This window comes from Pezoporus occidentalis, unplaced genomic scaffold, assembly GCF_034315485.1.
Source record: "Pezoporus occidentalis ecotype Australia unplaced genomic scaffold, CSIRO_AGI_Poc_V1 ctg4, whole genome shotgun sequence".
NCBI classification, from domain to species: Eukaryota; Metazoa; Chordata; class Aves; order Psittaciformes; family Psittacidae; genus Pezoporus; species Pezoporus occidentalis.
This window is the reverse complement of record NW_026915724.1, coordinates 9,764,160-9,789,846: the sequence shown is the minus strand read 5'-3', so window position 1 is coordinate 9,789,846 and position 25,687 is coordinate 9,764,160. Positions and strand designations below refer to the sequence as shown.

Genomic DNA, 25,687 nt, shown 5'->3' with positions numbered 1-25,687 from the left:
GGTGTCTATCATACAGGTGATACTTCTCCATCTAATTTCAGTGTTCTGATTAAAGAGAGCATTACAAGGCAAACCATGCTCTAAACTGTCTATTTTTCCCTATCCTGGAGGCTGAAACGGACTTGGATAAGATGGTTGTCCATACCTGAGTTTCCTGTGGGTTGTTACATTGCAATTTGTATTATTTTTTTTATTAATTTTTTGAAGGGGGGTAAGAAGCTGTACAGATTTCTGGGTGAAACTTGCTAATTTCTGCAACATTATTTCCGTTTCACCCCTTTACTCATAACTGGCTGAGCTGTTATGTGACCTGTCCTCCAAGATGTAATCTGAAACAGACATTCAACAGGGAAGAAGGTTGTGGTCAAACGGAAGTTTCAGGACCAAAAGCAGGATATTGCACCAAGGAGTACTGGGTAATTTTCACAACAGGAACTGGCCTTACTGCTAACTCCTCAGCAGCAGCTTCTAGAATTCAGTTCTTTGTCTACACCCTGCACCCCCTGCTTCAGAGAGTAACTCACTTTCCACCAGACCCATATACTGGTTGAAACTGCTGTGTGATTTTCCAGTAGGTCTACTTCTTAGATTAAAATAACAGAAGTGGTCAAGTACAAGGAGAGTCTCTCATCAAAGAATCACAGAATAGTTAAGATTGGACCTCAAGATCATCAAGGGCCATGAGCCCTTGTCTCATCACCACAGTCGCTGATGTGGTGGCCACAAGGATGATAAGGGGACTGGAGCACCTCCCATACAAAGACAGGCTGAGAAAGATGGGGCTGTTCAGCCTGGAGAACAGAAGGCTGCATGGAGACCTCATAGCAGCCTTCCAGTATCTGAAGAGGGCCTACAGGGATGCTGGAGCAGGACTCTTCATCAGGGACTGTAACAATAGGACAAGGGGTAACAGATTTAAACTTAAACAGAGGAAGTTCAAGTTAGCTATAAGGTTCTTTACTGTGAGGGTGGTGAGGAGCTGGAACAGGGTGCCCAAAGAAGTGGTAAATGTTCCATCCCTGGCAGTGTTTGAGGCAACGTTGGACAGAGCCTTGGGAAACATGGTCTGTTGTGAGGTGTCCCTGCTCATGGCAAGGGAGTTGGAACTGTATTATCTTAAAGTCCTTTTCCAACCCAAACTGCTCTGCCCCCTATCATCCTCGTGGTGTTCCTCTGTACTTGCTCCAAGAGCTCCATGTCTTTAATAGTCATGCACATTTCCAATAAGTATCTCCCTTTAAACTTTGTTGGATTGATGCAGGGTGTAGCACTTCTGAGGGATGTTCTGTCAGTTGGTTTTAGATGCAGGCCAGTGGTCGTAAAGGCTTGGTGTTATGTGACTGAGATCTGTGAGTAACAGAAAAGTAAATACTGTGAAAGGATGCGTAGTTTGGGACCCACGAGTGTTCTAACACACGTTAGGCCCGGACTCTCCGCATCTTCCCCGTTCATCCCAGCACAGAGCGTAGGCGGCAGCAGCCAGCCGAGGCCCAAGGCGGCAGCCGCGCTGATCTCTCTCCGCCCCCGGCCCCGAGGAGGCTTCAGCCGGAGGTGGCAGGGCCCTCTGCTCGGGCACGCCGCACCTCTTCCCGCCCCACGGTTCGGGCGCCCTGGATCACCGAGCAGGGTTCCCAGTCTCTGCCCTACGCTACCGCAGCCCCCTCTACACCCCAGCTGGCAGGGGAGCCTGCACGACACTGTTGAGAAGTCGCGGGAGGTGCGGTTTATGGTTCTGCCGTAAAGCAACTGCGCGGACCAGCGTTGCGGCCGCCCTTGGGAGGTGAGCGGACATGAGTGGGAATGGCGGGAGCAAGGCCCTGGAGCTGCTGCGGTCGCTTCCTAGGGTCAGTCTGGCCAACCTAAGACCGAGCCCAGGCTCCAAAAAGAAGGTGAGTGCCTGCAGCTTGTTGGGTGGGGTACGGGTGCTCTTTCCCCGCGGTGGCAGGACGCTGTCTCGGCAGCCGCCATACCTGGCCCCGGTAGCGTTTGCCTGGGGGGTTCTCAGAGAGCTTTTAGGGAGATGGCTGCAGGCGCAGGAGAGCGGCCTCGCCGGAACAGGTGTGGGAAGGCAAAGGAGTGAGTGGTACTGTTGTGTGTGTTGGCCCTGTTCTTGCCCTTTGCGTGCTTGTAGCGGGTGCATGAGTAGCCATACGCACAGAGAATAGGTTGATGAGCGGCCCTGACTAAGCCTCAGGGCCATTGTCGGGATCTGTATGGAGACAGTAAAAAAGGAGTACCAGATACTTATGGAATGGAGTAATATATTTGAAAAGGGACAGTTAAAAGGAGTGTGATGCCAGGAGGATTTGTTGTTACTATTGTTTTATCAAAACCAAAACTAGATCTTATCTTCCTTGTCTTCTTGTAAAGTGATAGAACACTAAATAAAAGAAACCAGGAAGAAACTCTCCTGGTTTGGGAGGAATATCAGTAAAGAGGGGAATGAGGTTCAAGGGCTAAAGTCATAGGAATAGAGAAATGGCACCAAGCAGCACTTCCCTGTCAGTGCTTAAGGCTCCCTGTAGATGCTTGCAGAGCTGGTGAGCACTGCTTAGTTGTAACCCAGAAACTCCTCTTGCCTTGACAAGGCAAGATAAAGGAAATTCTTCTCTCCCTGCAGCTGTTGGCGTTCTCCTGTCAAGTTGCTTCACTTGGATCTGTGAATGCCCAGCTTGGCCAGGGTCAAGCAGAGCTAGAAGTCACCCTGTACAGGACTGGAGTGGTGATTCTTAAGGTTTTTCAAACTAATCCAGGCTTCGAAATGGTATTTTCAGGCTTAGCATCCAGAAGATGTGAGATAATTTGGACTTGAGGTTTACTAGAACCGATGCTTTCCTGCCAGTGTTTGGTCTCAGGACCTGTGTTTTTCAAGGCAGCTATTGGTTTTTGGAAGCCACTTTTTTTTCAGCTCAAAAATAGAGATTTTTATATGCTCACTGGCTCTTTAGCAGGTAATTTGGGACTTCACCTGGGAAATGAGATTCTCCCCTCCCTCCTCCCCCCTTTTTGCTGTTAACTCTTTGCCTTCAGTTAGAGTTTGTACAAGTGACCTCGACTCTGTTTCTCTGGTATTTTTCTTTTTGTGCCTGACAACCTTATTCTGTGATTAAGGAAGTTCCCAAATAAGAGGATTTAAGAGCATTTGACTTCACAAATGTAAGTTGCAGCAAAAAAACTTGAGTTTTGACAAGGTCCTCTGACAATCTAAAATCTGGTCAATGTACTGATTATATTCTCTTTGTGACCAGATGTTCCCCGTGTACTTGTGTTAACTAAAGTCACCATGTAATCTGGTGTGTGTATGGGCAACTGCCAGAAGCGGGGAGGGGGTGTGCATCTGGGCAGTCCTTTTGCCTCCAGGTGCTCACACCCACTGTGTATTTTGTGCTGCTGCTAGAGATTGTGCAGTGACCCAGAACAGGGAACTAAACCACCTGAAATCAGGTTAGATGAACATTTAATTCCCTGACCTGTCCAGGACAGAGCTGCACAACAGCTTGTGTAAGTGCAAGAAGCTCTATAAGCCCCATGTGGGCTGGGGACAAGTCAATTTCCTTTGGTGGCAGGGATGGTCTAATCTAGCATAAAACTGCACTTGACTAATATTTGGAGCTGTTCAGCCTGGAGAAGAGAAGGCTTCGTGAAGACCTCATAGCAGCCTTCCAGTATCTGAAGTGAGCCTGCAAGGATGCTGGAGAGGGACTGTAGTGACATCAGGAACTGTAGTGACAGGACAAGGGGTAATGAGTTAAACTTAAACATAGGAAATTCAAGTTGGTTATAAGGAAGAAGTTCTTTACTGTGAGGGTGGTGAGGCACTGGAACAGGTTGCCCAAAGAAGTGGTAAATGTTTCATCCCTAGCAGTGTTCAAGGCCAAGCTGAACAGAGCCTTGACAGAGCTGACATGGTCTAGTGTGAGGTGTCCCTGCCTGTGGCAGGATCGTTGGAACTGGATGATCTTTAAGGTCTCTTCCAACCCAAATCATTCTACGGTTCTGTGATTTAGCATTAATAACGGTAGGTTTGTATCTTAAGTCAGATGTTGTTTCAAATAGAGCAGAAAAAAAATCATTAATATATGTCCATACTGACTCTTCTACTAGTATGTCATTGCATGTTAAGTAATAACTTTGGAAAATTTACAGACACAATAAAGAGCATAAGCCATCAAACTTTGTGTCTTTGTAGTGTTAGGCTCATAATCAAATACCATGATGTAATGAGCGTTTCTCAGATTTGAGTGAAATATACTGAATAGCCATTCAGTATTCTGTGCTGCAGTCTAACTGCACAGAGTGATTCGTAGAATTAGGGTGCTTGAAGCTTGGTTATCTGAGTGTTGAATGGTACTGAAGGGTGCAACTGACCTGGATTTTAAATTAAAGGTTAAAAAGGTTTACCTGTGCTTATCTCTTTGATCCCATTCACCGTTTAGCTGTGCAAGTACTTCTGGTGGTGCAAGAAGATTGTGCAACTGCAACTTAAAGCTGTGGTGCTGCTTTAAAGTGCTCGAGAAACTAATAACTTAGTATAATAGTCTTTTAAAAATAATAAAGGCTAAAATAAAATCTGTTCTTTTGATTTGTTGTCAGTAGAAATTGCAACACTAGCAGACTGTTTAGAAAGTCTGAATCCATACAAAGAATTCCCTATACATGCACAACATACATAGTCTGTTCTCCTGCACTTTGAAGTAGAATTGATTTGGGTTTTTTTTTCTTTGATTTCTTTTTTCCGTTGTCAGTTTTGGGAAACTCCTGAGCACTGAGTAACTTTCTCATGAAATAGGAGGAAATGTCAATAGTTAATTCAGGAAAATTCTCTGACTTGGATGTATAAGAGGTACGATTAAATACTGGTATTCCTTCTATAGCAGTATGTGTTCATGTAAACTTTCAGACTGTTTGTGGTGCCTGCCTAGAGCTGTGTGTGCTCTGCAAAAAACCTGTTGAATCCTTTCTGGTTTTCCCCTTAGAAAAGAGCTGTCTCATAATTTTTCCTCCAGAACACCTTTTTGTTTAATTGTTTGTATCTCAGAAATCTTATGTTTTATAGATACTTCTCTTCAAAGTAGTTGACTAAATGTATTGTTGATTGTTTTCAAGGAGAAAAGACGTGGCCGTGGAAGGTATGGAGGTAGGAAGTGTGGTCGAGGTCACAAAGGAGAAAGACAAAGAGGAAATCGCCCCCGATTAGGCTTTGAGGGTGGCCAAACTCCATTTTACTTGGTCATACCAAAATATGGGTTTAATGAGGGACATAGGTAAGTTCATTCACATTTATGTGTAAATTGATCATTTTCTGCTTTTGTTGATCTTTCTCCTGAAGCCAGATTCTAATATGTTAAAACAGGCCTAACTGAAAATGAGATATTCCTCTCAGATTGCTAGCTTCCTTACCAGCAGAATCTCCCACTTCTTGTGAGATTATTTTTTTAATGAATTAACTTATTTTCTGTTGGTGTACAGCTTTGCTTATTAACCCTTTTCTTTGCGTAATCTCCCACCAGCTGAATGTGTTTCTCCTCTGACACTGTTCCTCTATGTGTGCTAGTTTCTCTCAGCCTGTTAGCACAGCAGGTAACCTATCGAACCAACTGGGAAAAGCCCCACTGATTCCAGCAAGGATGTTGGGCATGACAGTGTAATCCATAGCCTTGCTTTGTTATTTCTCTTTGCTGTATTCACCTGAATCTGTGATCTGCTGCTAGCTAAACAATTCTGCTTCTTTTCATGACTCTACTTTCTTAGCCCTTCAACACTGCAGTATTTTGTCTGTCTGTACTCAGTCTGTTATACCTAGGGTCTTAACAAGCACTTTGATATCAAATCTGCTGGATGAGGCCAGTAAGTCATGTTTCACTGTTGTTCTCCTTGGGGATTGCCTTGTTTGACACTCTGTCCTCTTTTCACATTGTGCTTGTTTGTACTGTGTCCATCTTCCAGCTTTTTAACGTTTTAAAGTATTCTTCTAACATGTCTTTTTCTGCAGTCACTGTCCTTAGCTGGAGAGCCGTGTGCCACTGTTCTATTAATTTCTTTCCCTTATGTTGACAATTTAAAAAAAATAATTGTGGTGGGTTTTTTTTTGTTGTTATTTAAAGCTGGTTTTGTTCCCTAAGATAGCATGTGTGTTACCTGGGTCACTAACCATTTTGTTGCTTTAGGTGTGGTCGTGAAAACTTCTGCACCCATACAATGCTGTTACAGACAGTAGTAACAAAAATATGCCACACCTAGCAGACATTTCAAGAATGAAAAGGCTAATGTGTATTTGCTTGTGAATTGTTAAACTTACAGGTTGTTTCATCTGCTGATATAATTTCAAATAGTTGTGCATTTTTGTATTTACATGCTTCATGTGTGCACCATAACTTACAGACCTGTCCTGGTTATTAAAGCTTTTCTGTGTGTCTTACTAGTTTTGAAATGTAATTCAAACTGTATTTCCAAGCACTGTCATTTCTTCCTGTTTGTTTACATTATTATAAGAGTAAATGAGAAGCACCTTAGAAGACAGAATGTAGATTTGCAGTCCAAAGGAAATGCTGCACAGTGCAGACACTGAGCTTCTTATGTTAACAGTGGGCACAAGTACATCAATAACCAACACCAAAAATCCAAGCTTCTGCAGTGACAAGAAATTGATAGCCTTGCTCTTTTTAACCACATCTGACAGCATGTGGAAACAAAAAATGTATTTTGTAATTTCTTTTCGATATTGTTTGCAAAATTTCCACATCAGGCAATTGTGAATGTTTTCCTAGTGAACATGTTGTGCACTGGAGAGACATGGCTGGATGGGAGCACACTGAGCAATGTCTTTGCCTGTTTATCTTCACCTCGCTCTTCTCACTATCTGCAGTGGTGTTCCTCTACTTGAACTTCTGCTCTGTTAGGAACTGTCTGGCAGTGCAAATTGTCTTACTTGTCTTTCTTACTTAGCTTGCCAGTAAAAGATAAACTGCTGCTCAGTTTTTCTGTTACCACTCACCAATTTCCACTAGCAGTGGTCAAACTGTATGAGAGTTTTAAGCATTGACATCAGTGGAATGCAGGAGGCATAGACACTGAGATGGGGAAAACTGTTCTGAGGATTTGCTTGTATTCTAAATTTAGAACTGCGTAAACCCCAAAATTAGATTCTGCTGAAGCTGGTGACTATTGATGAAATATTCCAGCTTTCTCTGGGATACGGGTTAATGTGTATGTTTGCAATGTTTCTCTTTTTTTTGTGGTACTTAGAGGAAGATTCCATTTAGTACTGGTGAGATACCAGGTACAGTGGGAATGGACTGAAGAAGTCTTGTTGGATATAGGCAAGCTGTGCAGTAGCATGTGCTGGGTTTGTTTTGGTAATTTTTTATATGGGAGGAGAGGGTATATTTGTTTTTGATTGTGTTTTGCTGTCTTTGTTTTTTTTTTGGGGGGGGAATTTTCTGAATGTATCAGTGAAGCTACCAAGCTTGATTCACTTTGAGCATGGTAGTTATTTAGAACCATGTTGGCTTCCCAGGAAATGCTGACACTTTGATTCCTTCATTTATTAATATCATACTGGAGGTGGGGTTGTATGAGCAACCTTGAAGGCATAATGGAATCCTGTGCTGTAACAAGGGCTTGTATTTGCCTTATGGATGGGTGTGTTTTAAACATTTCCTTGGTAGTGTTAGGAGTAGGTAGAAAATGGACTACAGTGTGCAGTACCTCAGTTGACCACTTCCTAGTAAAGCTTCAGTTTTGTAAATTCCTGATTGTTTTGTTTGGTTGTTTTTTGTTTTCCTCTCCCCAGCTGCAGACGTCAGTATCAACCGCTCAGTCTACAGAGGCTGCAGTACCTGATTGATTTGGGTAGAGTTGACCCCACGCAACCGATTGACTTAACACAGCTCATTAATGCCAGAGGTGTAACGGTGCAACCTCTCAAAAGGGACTATGGTATCCAGCTGGTGGAGGAGGTATGCATACTAGAATGTCAGGTTCTTTGCCGTGTTTTGGAAGCATCTTTGCTTCATAAATTAGTTTGCTGTGGAATTTTTGTGGTAGTAGATCCACTAGAGGGCACTGTGTGTTAGCAAAAGAAAAACCCCAGGGTGGTGTTTTAAAACCTGAGAGACTATAAAAATGAAGGTGAAGGAGCGCATAAGAAGAGGTCGAACAAGTCTTTTGCGCAGAAGACTAGAATGTACTGAAGGAAATGTGTGCATGTTTTGGAAAGGCAAAGGATTTGTTTTTTCATTCAGCCCAGGTGACTGAGCAATTTGGTTACCTGTCTTGGTGCAGGGAACAGCCATAATATTTTGCTGGATTTAATGTTTCTACAACTCTGCAGAGAAGAATAAATGTATGTCATGAAATACTTATTTTAATGTTACTCTGTGTTGAAATTTACAGGGTGCTGATATTTTTGCAGCAAAAGTAAATATCGAAGTGCAGAGGGCATCTGAATTAGCAATTGCAGCTGTAGAAAAAAATGGAGGTGTTGTAACAACATCATTCTATGATCCAAGGAGTTTGGGTAAGAATTTCTCATCCACTTCTTCTAAAAGCTTCAACAAAACACTGTTATAGAAATGTTGAACTGTAATGCATCCTCAGTTTTGCTCTTTAGCCCTAGCAATGTTTGCAGTCATTTACCCCAGTTAAAGAAGTCCAAGAAGCTTTGTAAGTAGAGGAACTAATAAAAAAAATTATTTTAATTTTTGTCTTCTTTCTCACATGTTTAATAACACTGAGAAGATTCAGGAGAAAAAGATCTGGAAAACACTGTGCATGTTTATATTTTTAATTTAAAATACTTTCCAGTTAAAATGAGGAAATAACTAAGTTTCAGAAGCTCAGAATCATTCCAGTCAAAATGGCTATTGTTTTCAGAACACTTTCACTGAAGAATGAGGCTTTGCTTTACTTGAGGCAGCATCGTGCCTAATATTCATTCATGCAGTTTTTATTGACAATAATGGAGCTTTCATGTGTGAATGAGGCTGAGAACAGGAGGAATAGACATTTTTAGTGTGCAAAATATGTTACCCTGGAGTGATACAAGTTCTTTCTTTTTTTTTTTCCAATTGGAAAAATAATCAAAATACTGAGATTAAAAGCATTCGGAATGTAATTTGCCAAATTCAGTAAAACTTGAGGAGAAGAGGATAGTCTCACAGATGATTAAATAGGTGCATGTGCCATTCATTCTTGATTCAAAAGTACTTAACAGGAACACCAAATTTGACATTTGTTGGTACTCTGTGTAAGTAGCCATGCAAATGCATTGCTTCTAACCTGAAAGTCAACCCTTTAAATAAATGGTAGCATCTAGCTTAGTATCTTTCTGAAGTTGACATTCTAAATGTATTAGAAGTAGTAGTTCATCCAGACTGTCACTGTAAATACCAGTTCAAGCAGAGGCGTTTGATTAAACGAAACTGTTAAACCACTGTCTCATTCTGAGCAAGAGTATTCTGAAGATTTGGGGGTTTTGCTTGATACTTGTGGTAAGAGTTGAAAAATTTATTCAGCACAAAATATCAAATTAAGAAAATATAATTAATGTCTTTAAATATGTCTTACAAAGCATAGCATCTAATGTTCTCTCATGTCTGCCCACAGAAATTTTATGTAAACCAATAGCATTCTTCCTGCGTGGCCAGCCTATTCCAAAGCGAATGCTTCCACCCGAAGATCTAGTTCGTTACTACACAGATGCCAGGAATCGTGGGTACCTGGCAGATCCATCTAAGGTTGCAGAAGCCAGGCTTGAACTTGCCAAGAAATACGGCTATATCTTACCAGACATAACTAAGGATGAACTCTTCAAAATGTTAAGCATGCGCAAGGATCCTAGGCAGATATTTTTTGGTCTTGCTCCAGGGTGGATCGTGAGCATGACAGACAAGAAAGTTCTAAAACCAACTGATGAGAGGCTGTTAAAATACTATAGCTCATGATTTCAGGACTGGAGACAACTGCAGGTGTACAGGAAACATCTGGGTATGAAATAATGGATACCAAGTGATGTTTGGTTTTTTTAAGACTCCTGTTAAACTAGACAAAACATAAATTTTTGTTCTTCTGGGCTAACTCAACTTTATTATTGTCATAATGCATTGTATGAAAAGTCTTAACATTTGGAAACAGCATAGAGTCTGACATAAAATGCATGTTGGAGCACTTTCTCGCATTGATTTGCAAGTTATGTTATTGGATGGAATGTTGTGATGTTGCATTTATTTCAGAGGATGATTCCAAAGAGTAACTTGACATAATAATTAGTTTATACCCTCCCCCCCACCATTTAAAATCAGAAACGTGGCTGTACGGAACTCCTATTAGTTTTACAATCATACTACATACAGTTTTCTAGCACATAATTTATAATGTTAGCTTGAATACCTCTTGAGGTACTCACCTTTTTTCAGATGGGGAAAATTAGAACCAATTGGAAGTAACAATGTACAGAAGAATTCATTATCCTTTTCAATACCATAGCAATGTTTTGCATTTTGCCATTGCCATTGATAGCAGTAGAGCTTGAGAGTGTCTTGATTTTTGTCTTATTCCTTCAGGTGGAAGTGAGAAGGGTAGGGTATACAGTTTAAAAGAACTTTTTGTCTAAATTTAGAAGGAAAAAAAAAAGATATCTATCTTAAATCAGTGACTTTTTTTTATTCAGTCAGAATTTAAAACTTGTCCAGACACAAATGTCATTAATGGAAATGCGTAGCAGAATCTGGAGTCAATGAATACTAGAAAGTGGCCATAGTTTGGGAAGGATGAGGATGTGATGAACAAAGTACACAATTAGGATCAGTTTTCAGCTTTATCACAGGTTGCATATGTGACAGTGCGCAAATGAATTAAGATGATGTGAGAAGTTATGAGCAAATTCTTTTTATCCATGTATCAGGTTGGTGTCATTAAAATCTTGAAAAACATTTTCTAACAAATGTGTGTATTGTCAGTCTCTGCAGAGTGCTGTATTATTGCTGTGAAAGAGTATTCTAGGTTTCACTCGCAAGATTAGTTTTGGCATCTGCGGTGGTGAAACAAGTCAGTTGAAAGGTGAGAGAGGAAACTAAGTTATCGGAAGTTGCTCTGACTCCTCAGAAGTTAATGAGATCCCTCATAGTTACATGAACTTTAACAGAAGCTGAATTTGGCTTTAAAATAGGGATAATTTGTTTATTAGGATGCAGGAAACAACCCGGAAGACCAGAACACAAGAAGTCGTTTTGCTTCCCAATTTTCATGTGCCTCTGGAAATGCTACTTAGAGTTTCCTGTAGGTGCCAAACCAGTCCATCTCCTGGGAAAGCCCTTTGAGTGCCTGAATCTCCTGTCTCTCCTGTTTCTGTATAACACTGGTATTTTGCTGGTGTGCCTCAAATTTAATAATCTTTTTCTCTCAGAGAATAACAAGAGGAGGAGGAATTTTGTAATTGGTGTTTGTCAGCCAGCCCAGATTTTTGCTTCACTCAACAAACTGCATTGTCAATTAATAGCAGCATCTGTAAACACAAATTAAGTCTCCCATTCTCATGCTCATTAACTAATCTGAAATTTAGAGCTTAACAATGGAAAGTCCCTAACTTTTGACTAGTTACTCTTCAGGTTCTATTGTTCATTCTTAATGTGTGTTTAGATGCTATCAGTAATAGTAGTTCTCCTGACTTGTGGTTTAAGTATAGGTGAGACAGCAAAAGAACACCAACATAAAATTGGATTGTGAATAGCAGGAATTTGGTCTTAGTGGTGTTAAGAGTCATGTTTTATAAGGTGCACAACCCTTCTTTGGAACCTTAAGAATAATACTGTGTGCCAAGAAAAGTATAGCTAGTGTTAACTTGAATGTGAGGTAAATAACTTTCTCACTTTAGATGTATCCTGTTCTGCATCCTGATGATTGTTGGTTTGGAACCTTAAATGACAAGCAATACTTTTTTTTCTCTGTTTGTTATTACAATACTACACTGCCTCCATTTGGGAAGGCGTTGGAGGAGGGGGGGAAGAGTATTTATTGCCTTCCCTTATTTGTGCCATAATGTTTCTGTTTTTATGAATCAATTCACAATTGTATTTTGTGGAGGTGGTGGTACTCAACAGGAAAGCTACTTAACTGGAAGCGAAGAAGGAAGTTAGTCATATTAGTGAAGACCAGAAGACAAAAGTGTTTATGTATCATTGTGTATTTTGGGGAGAAGAAGGGGGGGGTGGCAACTTTATTTCCACTCCTGCTCTTTGTATTAAAATGAACAAATTGCTTTTGCAATTTTTTTGTTTTCTAAATCAACTTCTTTGATACACGCATGCATGCACTGGTTTCTGTTTTTATAATGGTTTTCAGGTGAAAGGGTAACTTGGATAAAATGATAACAGTGAAAGAAAGAATGAAAACAGGAAACAGATGTCTGGTGACGTTGAGGGATTGGATAGCACTTATTCAGTGAACGACATCTTAGTCACAAGGCAGCTGTATCCTGGCTCTGATACTACAACGCTACAAATACCTTGGAGCCAAAACAGCCACGTTCCACAAAATCCGGTCATTCTGCTTTATAAAGGTGATTTTTTTTATCATCTTATAATTGGAGAGGGCAAAAAGGGCTGTATGTTGCTTTATTTAAAATATGCAACACTGTCTTTTTTTTCTTGTAACCTCTTCTGTTTACACTAGCTAGTGTTTTATGATGGTTGCTCTGATTTTTATTTACTAGTGAAAAAGTGGCAAGGCTATAGAGGATTTCCTGTTCACTTTATCTCGTCAGGAACACAAGGCTCCTGGCAACCAAACACAGAATTATCAAAAGCACGAATAAGTTATTGACAAGGTTTCTAATAAATCCGTAATAAACAGTCTCCCAATGGACTGTTGTTTATGTGAAGATCAGACTCACTGATGCAAGACTAAGGCAGCACTGGCATCTAAGGCCATTCTCTTTACTTAGGAATATGTACCATGTTTTCATGTTCACCAGATAAATGATTGCTTTGGATATCCTGTTTTGATAGGGGGTTTTATATGCACCAATGTATTGCGCAGTGAGAAGCTCCCAATCTGCTGTAACCAGAAAAGCATTATCAAGTAGCTGAGAATAAATGATACTTGTGCCATAAAATGCTGAAAGCCACGTCAGTTTTTATTGTCAACATCGTACTTTTGAATGGTTCCTTGATAAAACTGATTACATATGTGAGACTGATATCAAAATAAGGGCCTCTGAATGAGTATGTGCCTTGTTATACTGTGATAATTAGAAATCACAGATTTCCTATGGGAGAGACTCTACTAACTGCACCTGATCAAGAATATACTTGCAGGTACCTGACTGCAGACTCAAAATGAAGCAAGTTAAAGCATACATTTTCCCTTTTACTTATAACAAAAACATGTTGCCTTTTAATTTGGTATACTTCATATTATAGCATTCATGTTTAACAACTGGAGTTGATGGTGCCATTCTTTGATGTCCATGAAGGAATAAATCTGTGGCCTTGATCTAGATCTTCGCTGGCAGCATGCCAGCATTGTTTTGACATACAAGCATAATTCATGGTAGTGCTCAGGAAGTCATATAAAAGTGATCAATTATGAAGATAGCTTCCCATTGCTATTTTATTATTTTGCATTTTATTGCTAAAATTCAGAATGCTAATGCAAAGCTAATTTTGTACTGTTGAACACTTGGGTTCTGTAAAAATCTGTCTCTAATTTGAAATTGTTGCACAAGTTCTGCATTTTAAATATTTAAGTGTTATATTTACACATATCTAAAATCAGAAAGATGCTGTGTCTGTCCAAAGTGGTCAGTTTTATATTCCATATGCAGATTTATTTCTTAAAATTTTGTGATCAGCTGGGAATAGGACAGAACCCACAGTCTATACTTTACGTTATTGTTATTGTTCAGTCTATGAAGAGGTGTAGTTACAAGTCCAGGCGTGACAGAATTCTTACCCATTAGAGGAAAATTATGAACTTTTTAAGCTCCATCTCCTAGCCCAGGTGTCCCCTCTTGGTCTTTTGTAGCAGAAATACATGGCATTGTCTAAAGTAAGCATTGGTTTCTCAGTGGAAGCAAACTGTCCTCAGATCTATTCTGTGTCCTTTGGCTAATATTCCTTCTGTTGCATCTGTATCTTCCCGAGGTCTCTTCTCATTTCTCCCACCGTAGTGGTGGGAACTACAGGGCTCAATCATTCTCACAGTGTCATCCTGTCTGGCCCACTCTGGGTTTGAAAATCTGGTTGTTTTATGTGCCTCTGGAGCAGGAAAAGTGTTGATCATTCCTGCATCTGTTTATACGAGGGGGTTTTTCATGGCTTGAGTTTCCTGGACTGGTGTTGCTTTTGTTGTTAAAAATGTCAACAGCAGTGTTGTTTACTAGTTAACCTTGTAGCTTCCAAGACACATGGTGACCGGGGTTGGAAGGCCCCTTGAGTAATGGATTCAGAGTTTACCCAGAGTCAAGGAGCACCCACTGAAGGGTGCCTGTAGACTGAGCTCAGAATTGCACACTCTAGATTCAAGTCTGAATGAATACGGAATTTTGCGTTCAATGCATCAATGCCCAAATTGGTCTGCCCTTGAGTTTTGCAAACCCAGCCTCTGTAAGATTCACTCTGTCTCCTGATAGGGTTGTCCTGTCTGGGTTCTATTTTCTAAACATGGGCAGGCTAACCTGAAAGTCCGACATTTCTTGATGTTAATGTTTTAACATAATTCACTTTTAATATCTGACAAGGGAGATGTTTGGGTTTTTTCACTTAATTGAATGTAACTGTGGTTCAGAGCTTCAAAAGTTGGAATCCAAGTTCCCTATAAATTTAGGATAGTGAGGTATTGACTTAATTTCAGAATTAATGCAAGTCTAAATTTACATTGCTCACATGTAGACAATTGCTTAAGCTCATTTCATGGTCAGTAGTAATCTGACTGATACAGTGAGCGAAGTCTGGAGAATTGCTGTGTTTAGCTTGAAGTGGACATCTGAGCAACTGAATTGCACTCCAAGCTCCACTGGCCATGATAGCAGTTTTAACATATAGCACACTTGTATATACCCAGAACTGATGTATCTGCAGCTGAATCTCTGTGTTTTCAGTGACCTGAGATGTTTGAAGTTAATAGTTGGACATTCTCCTTAGGGATCCACCTATCACCAATGTGGATTGCCCAGCTTGTCATTGGGAACTTCTGAAGCTTAATGTCTTATGTCTGCAAACACTTCTGAAGCTTTATGTCTTTTAGGTTGTATTTCTCTTTGAAGGGAAGCATGCTGATTTAATGAAAAACAAGTCAGAAGACACCTTTGGTGCCACAAGAGGTGAAATGCTGGCAGTCAGATACTCAGTGTTATTTTACAACCATTGGAGACAGCAGCTTTCCCAGGACACAGAAATTGCTGGCATCCCCACCTGGAAGCCACTGACTCTTTCGAGATGAATGACTCTCAGTTCCCAGCCCTGCATTGGTATTGCCATTCAAAATCTGCCCCCCTACCTTCTTTAGCTCTCATGTAATATGTTACTGATATTTGTGCTAAGTGATGTATGTGTTTCTTCCGTAAGCAAAGCATGGAAATTAAAGTCACCTGGATCTGCAAAAGTAAAAACAAGAGAGGAAGGTAGTGTTCCCCCCAAGGTATTTGCTTCAGCAGGTGGTGCTTGGAATGGTTGGAGAAGGTGACTGAGATATTTGAACACATATTCTCTCACTGCTCCCTGGGAACCCTCAATCCAGTATGTTTTAGGGCCTCACCTTTATCTACTGTGATGAATTGTGTTGTTTATATGAAAGAGGTTTGGACTCACCATTTTTCTGTTTCCTGTGATTCCTGGATCCCTGAAACCTCATCTATGTGTTTAGTTTTTAGTGCACAGGCAATCTCCACAGCAGGCAATCTGGGTACAGGCCCTGTACTACGCTTGAGACTGTTCCAGCCAAAATATTATTCTACTGGGTTTACGTTGGACTTGGCTGGTGGGATACTGCTGCCTCCCTGGGTTCTAGGACTTGTGAAATGTCTGGGCTAATTGTGACTTTGTTGTTGGGGTTTGTTGTTGTTGTTGGTGTTGGAAGGCTCCAGCCCTTCCACGTTCATCACCAAAGGTAATCACTGTGCAATGATCATGAAATGAATTAGTGAGGATATTAACATGTTGCAAAATTCTACCTGGGTGAGGTCTTCTGCCTCATTTTTATGTATCTGAGGGAATCAAAGCACAGGGATGCTGTAATTTTGTCTTTATTTATTGTGGAAATCTTATCTTTTGCAAAGTGCATGTTTTCCCAGCTCGAACTGTTGCTCTCAGCTGAGCTGGATGACTTTGCTTGCAGTGTATTAGGAAACTGCAGTGACAGCAGGCCCCTATAGACACTGCCATGCAGCCATAGTACTATAGTTGGCCCTAGATAAGGAAAAGATGCAGACTTGGGAAAATGAGAATAGTGGTATGAAAGCCTCCATCTGAAAAGATTCCAGAATCAGAAACATACAAGTGTTCTGCAAACACCACTGAAGCTCCACTGCATGTTTAATTGCTCGTTTTTTTTTGCTGACTGTACTGTTATGAACTATAAGTATTTGAGAAATGATTTAAAAAATACAGTTTAGGTTTTCTTTGTTGTCCTTAGAGTTTTCAGCCCTGCATGGATCTTGTTTCCAAGCATTGTTCCTGTATCCAGCAAGGCAACAAGCAAATTTAGGAAGTGGGAGCCAGCATTTTCATGTGATGGCATTATTCCAGGGACTGGTGCTTTAGGATAAACGGTAAATATTGTGAGGCTTGCAAAGCAGTTCCTGATTCATTGCTTATACGCTGCTGATTTATTCATTGTTTGAGAAGCATAACGCCTCTGCTGTCTCTGCAGTTTACCTCCAGTCACCTCTCCTCGGCATGAATGAAAAAAGAAACATGATGTTGTTTCCAGCCTCCAAACCTGATGGTAACAAATATTAGAGTACCAGGTACATAAATAAACATCCCACACAAACAATATCCTCCTCTGCTCCTTTTCCCAAATATCAGGACTGCTATGATCATCTGTAGTGCTGAGAGCTGTTGCATCTGCTCATGGGGATTTGGGAGAAGGTCCTGTGTGCTTGCACAGGCAAGGCTGACACCTAGTGACCAGACGCATTTATTCCTGTGGGAATTCCCTGAATTCTAGTTCTCTATTCACTCTTCTCTAAGTCTGGAAGGCTTAAATTTCGAGATGAACAGTTAATTGACTTAATCATCACATTTGGCCTTTTTTTTTCCCAGTGTTTCTAATGTACGCTTCAAAAGATGAAGTTAGGGTACCTTGAAAGCTTGTTCAAAACATGAAGGTTTTGCATCTGGTCTCCTGGGAGCTGTTTATTGCAGCTGCTCTGAGCAAACTGTGAGATGGCAGACAGCAATCAAAGTTCAGAATATGCTCCTTTTGTTTTCCTTAAAAAATCATGGCTGACCTTGGTGTTTGGATTCTCCTTACTCATCCAGTCTTAAAGAATCCAAAATCAGGCATGATGGGATATTCTCTGAGTTGGAGAATTTTCTGCTGACCAGGTGTAACATCTTACAATGGCACTGACACCTGTTTCATCATCAGGAGGTAGCTGGTCTCTTCTTCCAAGTAACAAGGACAAGAGGAAATGGCCTCAAGGTATGCCAGGGGAGGTTTAAACTGGATATTAGGAAAAATTTCTTCACCAAAAGGGTGATAGAACAGGCATTGGACCAGGCTGCCCAGGGGAGTCGTGGAATCACCTTCCCTGGAAGTGTTCAAAACCTGTGTAGATGAGGCCCTTAGTGACATGGTTTAGTGGCGGACTTGGCAGTTCTGGGATAAAGGTTGGCCTTGATCATCTTAAAGTTTTTTTCTGACCTTGTTGAGTCTATGATTCTATCATCATGGCAGATCCTGCTGGAAATGATTTTGAGTGCTGTGCCTTAGCAAACTGTATATTAAAAAGGAAGAGAAAAACCTACCTTAAAGACTTCCAGAATGTTTCTGATTTTTCTTTGGTTGCCTAGATTGACATTTCAAGGGTATAACATTTCTGAGAATTGTATGTGACCTTTGGCAAAACAGGTAGCCATATAAATTTTGGGAAGCAGCCACCCCCGTGTGAAAGCAGTCTTTCGTCCTTGTAAGAATAATCATTGACTCCCAAAGTAGACTGCAGACATTTTCAGTGGTTCCTCACCTTACTCAGTTTCACAGGCAAACCTGTACTGATGCCCTAAAGAAGCCATCTTGGAGCAGTCCTTGGGACTGGAGGAATTTTTTGTCTTCTAAATGACTTTTATTATTTAAATGTTTCTTGAAATATTGGAAGTTGGTTGATTCAGCGTGCTGTTTGCTGCTAGCACTGCGTTTGGCTACACAAAGAGTCAGAGCTCAATGTTTTTCTGTGGCTGAAAGGAAACTTTGATTCTTCCTGAATGAAATAACTAGGAACTTGCACAAGCCCCGTGTTGTTGAACGGAAAAGGCAGGCTTTTTCTCCTTCAGATAATCTTTTCTATCTGACTCACAATTTTACATATAGCTCTGGGTCTGTATCTGTGGCATGTTTCTAATTAGCCAATGAAAAAGATAAAGGTTCTGTATTTTAAAATCCACTGATTTTTCATCTGCTAATTGTGTGTGATAGGATGTGCCTCTGGAGAGAGGGATAACAAATTCCCGAGGCAAAGATCTCCATCAAAGGCAGCATATTCTGGTCTCTGAGCAACATGGGCTTTCACTATGGCCATCATCTTTCCATAAGTCTGGGATTCAGGTGCTCTGATGTTGTGTACACAAAACTCTTAGTCTACATTATCATGGCCTGTTTTTTTTCCCAACATTACAGCTTTTCACAGTTTGTCCCAGGGCTGCAAAGGGCAAACCAGTTCGGACCCACCGGCCCATTCCTGATGCCTGGGAATGAGGGTAGCAAAACCGTCCAAATGCACACATAAAGCTTTCAGTGCGGTGCAGCAAGTGTCTCAGTACTGTTGCCTGGTAGTATTTACCTGAAGAGAAGGCTGCATTTTCTCACTTGTGTTCGCAGCCATCCTTGGTGTCTCTCCAGACGTAGCTTACAATGCAGGTTAAAGGATTGTTCATTTGCATAGTCAGTTTGAATAGTTATTTTAGAAGTTCACAAAACCTGACTTCTAAACAATTCTATTTGCACTGAAAAGCTAATAAGCGTTTATGAAGTGGCTGTGTTCAAGGCCAGGTTGGATGGGGTTTGAGCAACCTGGTCTAGTGGAAGGTGTCTCTAACCATGGCAGGGGGTTGGAACTAGATGATCTCTAAGGTCCATTCCAACTCAAAGCATACTATGATTATACTACTATGATTATACTATAAACAAGAGTTACAGAACAGGTAAATGTGACTTTGACCAGGTTTAAGTAATAAAGAGACTTCAAATTCTTCAGTTTGAAGGCTAAATATTGGGAGCCCTGAAGGCTTGAATGTGATCTTTGCTTTTATAAGGAATGCAGTATATAATGATTCACCTTCTTTTTCTTTTTTTTTTTTTTTTTTTTTTAGGTAATGGGAGCTTTGTTAATCGGTCAGACTACATCAATTGTTTTCATTATTTCAGACCACAAGTGCAGAATTCCTGCCTTTGTTCAAAGCGGCATTGTGGGGAAAAATAAAGCTCTCCAGTACCAAACTTCTTGTGCCTACAGCGAATAAGGCTTCCCTACAGGGAATCTGTTGCAGCTCTATCTCCATGGACCAGTGTACATCACTTCTGGAAAACTTACTCAACACTTCAGGCAACTTGTATAGTCTTTGTGAGTCCTGTGCTGCTCTGCTTACAGTGGTAGCAGTAGCACCCAAGTAGCAGGTGCCCTAAGGTAGAGATCAGTCCATGTGTCTGCTCCAAACCAACATGCGGTACAGAGCTCCAGCAGCCCAGACGTGAGAGCGCATGCACATATAGGCAGAAGAAATCACTCAGAGCAACTCCCTGTGCTCAAAACTCTCCTGGAAACTTCCCTTTCATGATGGCTACAGTCCTCCAGCAATGTCTCAGCCTGGAGGTGGTGGCACAGGGAGAGTTCCATGACTCCAGCAGGGTCCCTCCAGTGCCACGGAGCGGCTCTGTGCTTTCTCCCCTGCCCTGGATCATTGGGTTGACCTGCTGTCTTTGCAGCTAGGTTGGGAGCTGAAGAGGTGACCTGCCTTCTGGTCTAGCAAAGCGGTTTGGAGAAGTTTTCTCTCCTCTGGCAGAGTCCACCTGCAAGACCACCACTATCAGCTACCACCTGGTAGTGCAGGAATAATTGTATTTCCTGTATTTGCTTAATGGCAAACTCAGCCAGGACAATTACTAGTCTTGCTCTGCCTGCTTATACAACCAGCTATCATCATACTAAAGAAGAAACTGATCTTTCAGACTCACATGCCTTCACCAGAACTATGTAGGAGCCAGTAAATGAGGTATGCAACTTTGCATCTTTTCTTTGGATTGTATCCAAAATTGCAAGAGGTTTAGTGGTACTTCCAAATATCCAAGGAGGTGGATCGCTTAAATTTATACTTCCTTTTTATATTACAAGTTTTTCTACCAATTTACCTGTATTATATTCATAAAGCAACTGAATTGATCATACACTTGCAAACTGAGGTACAAAGGCATTTTGTGCTTTCAGTCACAGCAAAAGCCAAGTTACATGAAAGCTAAAGCTAAATGTACCTCTTTGATCTTAGTTTTTCTTGTGACTCAGGATATATCCCCACTGCATATTCACTTGAATTTTACACAGCTGTGTTCTAAAAATACCAATCTATGAAAATTAAGTGAAAGATTTTACACGGCTGAGATTGCTGTTTGTTGGGGTTTTGTTTAGTTTTTGTTTCTTTGGGGTGTTTTGGTTTTATTTTGCTTTGTTTTTCAGAAATGCACCAGGAAATGCGTGTTTCTACACTGAAAAACTACCTTTGTATCTCTATCCATTAATATTCTTTATCAGAAGGTGGCAGCTGTTTGTGGTAATTTCTGACTATAGTGTTATTGACTCCTTTTTGAAACAAGAGTTTTGGAAAATTCCTGATTCCACTTTCTTATAAAAGCTTATCAACTAGTCCAAAGAAAGACATCGTGGTAAAGTACAGGCTCATGCGTTAAGCTATACAGTACAGTATCATTTAAATAATGATGGGACTTCAGAGTTCATTGAGGAATGACTGAAATTCTTTTTGTATGTTTGAGCAATTGGTTCAAATGATTAATATGAACAGAAAATGTTTACTAAAAGAAAGTGAACAAAGTGAGAATATAAAATCACAGAATCACAGACTGGTTTGAGTTGGAAGGGATCTTAAAGCTTATCCAGTTCCAGCCCCCTGCCGTGGGCAGTGACACCTTCCACTAGACCAGGTTGTTCAAAGCCCCATCCAGCCTGGCCTTGAACACTGCCAGGGATGAGGCATGATCTTATGATTCTATGAAAATCAAAATCCACTCATCAAGCTACTCCCTGGCTATTGTTTCAGTAAAAAGTAAAGTGCACATAAACCTTTGATTTCATCAAACTGCAGCCTGGCAGCCGAAAATACACCATCCCTGTGTATAATCTTTACAGCATTTTCAAGTAAAACTTTGACCTGGAAGCCTATAGTGGAAGGCTGGCAGTAGCAGCCCCTTGGTCACCGTTAGGGAGGCACAGACAAAGAGCTGGCGATGCTGGCATAGCCACAGCTTCAGTACCGAGCAGAACTCTCAGTTGCAGACCCACCTGGAAAGGAGAGGAAAGGAAATACGCTTCAGTAGCTAACGCTAATGCCAGCTGACATTCCAAGAATATGATGACTTCTTGTCATAGCCTCACAGTCAGAGTTGATTCCCTTAATCAGGTTTAGGGAATGCTATGGTCAAGTTTTCCTGTGTTTTAGTCTAAAAGGAAAGAAGTGTTGCATAACAGCACACACTTGCCTGTCTGTGTATCCATTTGGCTCCCTCACCATTTCTTTTGAAACCATTTGAACTTTCAGCTCTGCTTGATGGAGGAGTGGAAGTATCAAAGAGAAGAAGGTCCCACAAGCCCTGTGAAGACAAGCAGCCAGACTGGGAGAGGAGGACTATGTCTCCCCATCAGTGGGCTTAAATATGAATCCTTCTCATTAGACACCAGCCAATGTAGCTTCCAGACTCCAGCAAGAGAAGCCAGGCTTCAGCAGAGGTGCTGCTCTGAATGCGTCTCCTGCCCTTGGTGGTGTTGGGAAGATGCACATGAACATACTGACTGGATTGGGAAGCAACGAAATCAAATCCACAAAATATCCTGTCAAAAGAAACCTGGTCTAGTGGAAGTTGTCCCTGCCCACAGCAGGGGTTTGGAACTGGATAATTTTTAAGGTCCCTTCCAACCCAAACCGTTCCATGATTCCATGAAAAATAAAATTGAAAAGTTTTCACAAAAAATATTCTTCAGTGGCAGCAGTGTTAATACTGCTGTAAAACCAGCACTTTCAGCTATGGTGTGATTTATACAAAGTTGACAGCCCTCTAAAGTTAGAAAAATTAGAATAACTTCTGCTTTCACATCAACAGGTCTAAAACTTTCAAAACTATTCCAAGTGTATTTAATATGAATTCAGCTCGGTAAGTTGAATGATGCTTTGTTCTAGTTCTGTCTGCACTTACTCTCTGCATTTTTTTTTCACTTGCCACTCTTAAATGAGGGGGACGGATTTTGTTGATCAGCATCACAAACAGATAATATAAAGCACAGACAATACAGACAATAAAAAATGTTGGGAGCTGCTCTCAGCTGTGGAGAAGATTTTCATTAACAAGATGATTTCTTAACTCTTTGTGACTTGAACATTCACCCTTTTTCCTAGTTTGTTCCATGTGTGATTTGATGGTGACTTTTATTGATTACTCAGGCAAACATAAAGAATACTGGTTTGCATAAACTTATTCTGCAGATGTGGACCATTTTCAAACTGCCTAGAAAAGCACCGCTTTCCTTCTTTGCTACACATTTTCTTTGGGAGAGGAACCAGCCCCTTTTCTGCCCTAGTTGGAGCTACAAGAGTGCACCTGCCTGTGTGACTCAGTGGAAAACAAGGAGGTAACTCAGCTACACACAGGGCCGTGTGTTTTACTGCTCAAGAAAGAGGATGGTTGGTACTTCCTGGCATCTCCCAAGGGGGTTTATCCACCAAAATATGCTTACTGCTAAACCACAAGCACTAATGAGGTTTTTCAGATCTGTGGGTTTTGTGCCATCAGTGCTTGTTTCTTTCTGACACTGGTCAATAAAATCTATCTCTCTTGCTTAGGAGCGGTAAGTGGAAAACACTTGAGAATGTAAGTGGAGATGGGTACAAAGCTGGAAGAAAGCAGCATGCAAAGGTTCAACCCACAGGACTGAATTTGCCTTTAATCCACCTGGAAGAGTTTTGCCATCACAGTGGTAACGTGCAGAGCTTTGTGGGTATGGCGGCACCCATCGCTGTCAGCAGGAGGATGCAAACAGTTACACAGCGGGAGGTGCACCCATCACCTCCACCGCCTTACCAGAAATCAGATATAACGCTGAAGCGGAGTGTGGGAATGTGTGTAGGCTTCTTTCCCTCCAATGCACAGAAACTTGGAAGAAGAACGGCGCAGTGGCCGCTGGGGGGAGATGTTACCCAGGGCACCCGGGGAGAATCGGCTCCCTGTGGGTCCGGTACTGAGATCAGAAGTCTCCAGTTTGGGAGAAGTCTCGGGGGGGGGGGTGTTCCAAAGCAGGACTAGTTCAAAACGTGCCTTGCACCACAACAGACAGAGCTGTTGAAAACGATGGGAAATGCCCCCAGACATCTTTCTGTAATTAATTGCTCATGAAAGCTTTTAACGCTTTCAGGCACGCGTGGAGATTAATGAGGCATCAGCTGTGGGGGGAAGGAAAGGAGAGCTTTGAAAGATAATGGTTAGTAAATGGGAAAGCTGCTACTCTGTTATCTCTACATTTCCTGGTGTTAAAAACTGCAGTCTTTGACTATATCTCTAGTTCAGAAATGGTAAGATGAATTCTTCTGTTATGCCAAAATAATAAAGTGGTGGTAGACCCTTTAAGACTGTCAGGAAAAGAAGTGCTAACAATGCAATAAGTAAAGTCTCTTGTAAAGACACTTCTTCTTTCTCTTCTCTTACTGGATTTGAACAGTGATGGAAAGTATCCATTAATCATTATATATCTGGACCAGTTTTCAAGGGGTTTAGAAGTTTAGAATTACATTATGCTGTAATGTAATGTTTGTACTCTGCAAACAGCCCCACTGAGCTGCTTATGAAGTTACTGTTTAGGAGGAGTAAACTTACTCCTCTAGTGCTCTGCTTACAAACTAAAGAACTGAAGGTACTCTAAGATCTAGTCTTCCAGGTGGGAAAGCTGAGGTGACAGTGGTGAGGCACAGGAGCAGGTTGCTCACAGAAGCTGTGGATGCCCCATCCCTGGCAGTGTTCAATGCCAGGTTGGATGGGGCTTTGAGCAACCTGGTCTAGCAGAAGGTGTCTCTGCCCATGGCAGGGGGTTGGAACTGGATGATCTTTAAGGTCCCTTCCAACCCAAATCATTCTGATTTTATGATTCCATGAAATCAGCACCAAGCTGTAAAAGACTGGAACAAGTAGCCTTGGGAAATCAGATACAGTACAGATACACAGCATTTTCTTGTTAATTTCTATAACCAAACTGAAGTGTTACGGGAAACCAATATTTTGATGTGCAGTCCATGTTTGTGACATGACACAGTGTCCTACTGAAAGAGGAAAAGGCATATATTCTCTTTTTCACCCTAAAATCAAGTAATGAACCATTCACAATGACCCAAGCGCAAAGTGACCAATTCAAGGATCACAAAAAGTGAGAGCAGTACATTTCTGCCTTCTGGTTGTAAATAGGCAGTGTTAAGCTAAGACAGAAAGCAAACTAAGTTGCTTTTACCATCAGTGAGTCCTCTAATTCATCCTCACCTCACATTCAGGAAAGTTGTGAATGTACAGTGGTGTAGGATCTCCAGACACATCCACAAGCCTGGGAAATTTTTAGCACAGTATTGCAAGAGAAGTGTGTTAGAGAAGGGCTGTCTTGTTTTCAGCTCTGCAGAGGACAAGGTTTTGTGGTTTGGGATTTGGCTACCTGGTTGTTCCATAACCTCTGCTGCTTTCCTATAGTCCACTACTGTCAGATACTTTTTTAGATGGGAAATACACTGCTGACTCTGGGAAGTTTTCCATTTTCTTCCAGAAAACACAGCAAGGGCTTCAGAACGGGTTGTCCTCAACTCCTCTGGTTACAGCTCTGAGGAAACAATACAAATGTGAAGGAGAAAAGCAACCTATATAAGATCAGAAAACAACAGTCACTGTTATCTTCCCCCCATGTCCCAACGCAATGTAACATCTGCGACAAGTTAGAGACCTCTCAGAAGAGATCTGCCCCCCACAGCAAAGCCAGATTGAGTGTACTAACTTCAGGAACGTTGAAAGGCAAGAGACATTTTTTTGGCCTCAGTCTTTCTCCTTACACCCACTGACTGTGGTACGCACTGGGATCAAAAAGGTCATATAGTTTATTATGCTCCTTGTTGATGGAAATAGTTATTTGCCAAAGTCAATGGATTTATTTTCTCCCATGATGTACCCATGGAGTGATAAGTCCAGCTCCAAGCCAAGCCCTCTTTTCTACATATTGACTTGA

The 25,687-nt window shown here is 41.2% G+C and overlaps 2 protein-coding genes and 1 long non-coding RNA gene across 3 annotated transcripts in view; 2 read left to right on the top strand and 1 right to left on the bottom strand.

Annotated features, from left to right (window-relative positions):
• The window catches only part of ATP6V1H (ATPase H+ transporting V1 subunit H), a 286,032-nt gene that overhangs the window by 150,793 nt on the left and 109,552 nt on the right, over positions 1-25,687 (bottom strand). The gene's annotated exons all lie outside the window — the stretch shown is intronic.
• Positions 1,730-10,943, top strand: MRPL15 (mitochondrial ribosomal protein L15). The gene is made up of 5 exons (XM_062633391.1): positions 1,730-1,889; positions 5,107-5,264; positions 7,793-7,958; positions 8,395-8,518; positions 9,607-10,943. The coding sequence occupies exons 1-5, from the start codon at positions 1,791-1,793 to the stop codon at positions 9,942-9,944; spliced, it is 885 nt and encodes a 294-aa protein (XP_062489375.1). The 5' UTR covers positions 1,730-1,790; the 3' UTR covers positions 9,945-10,943.
• LOC134171302 (uncharacterized) lies at positions 16,267-19,656 on the top strand. Its single transcript, XR_009967581.1, has 2 exons — positions 16,267-19,195; positions 19,351-19,656. It is a non-coding gene; the product is annotated as an uncharacterized LOC134171302 (long non-coding RNA).

What these genes read in the sequence shown, in the direction of transcription:
- MRPL15 (XM_062633391.1), top strand. Translation starts at nt 1,791, where the DNA reads ATGAGTGGGAATGGCGGGAGCAAGGCCCTGGAGCTGCTGCGGTCGCTT. An exon ending in GTATCCAGCTGGTGGAGGAG is followed by an intron (nt 7,959 to 8,394) that starts GTATGCATACTA and finishes TGAAATTTACAG; the next exon opens with GGTGCTGATATTTTTGCAGC. An exon ending in CTATGATCCAAGGAGTTTGG is followed by an intron (nt 8,519 to 9,606) that starts GTAAGAATTTCT and finishes GTCTGCCCACAG; the next exon opens with AAATTTTATGTAAACCAATA.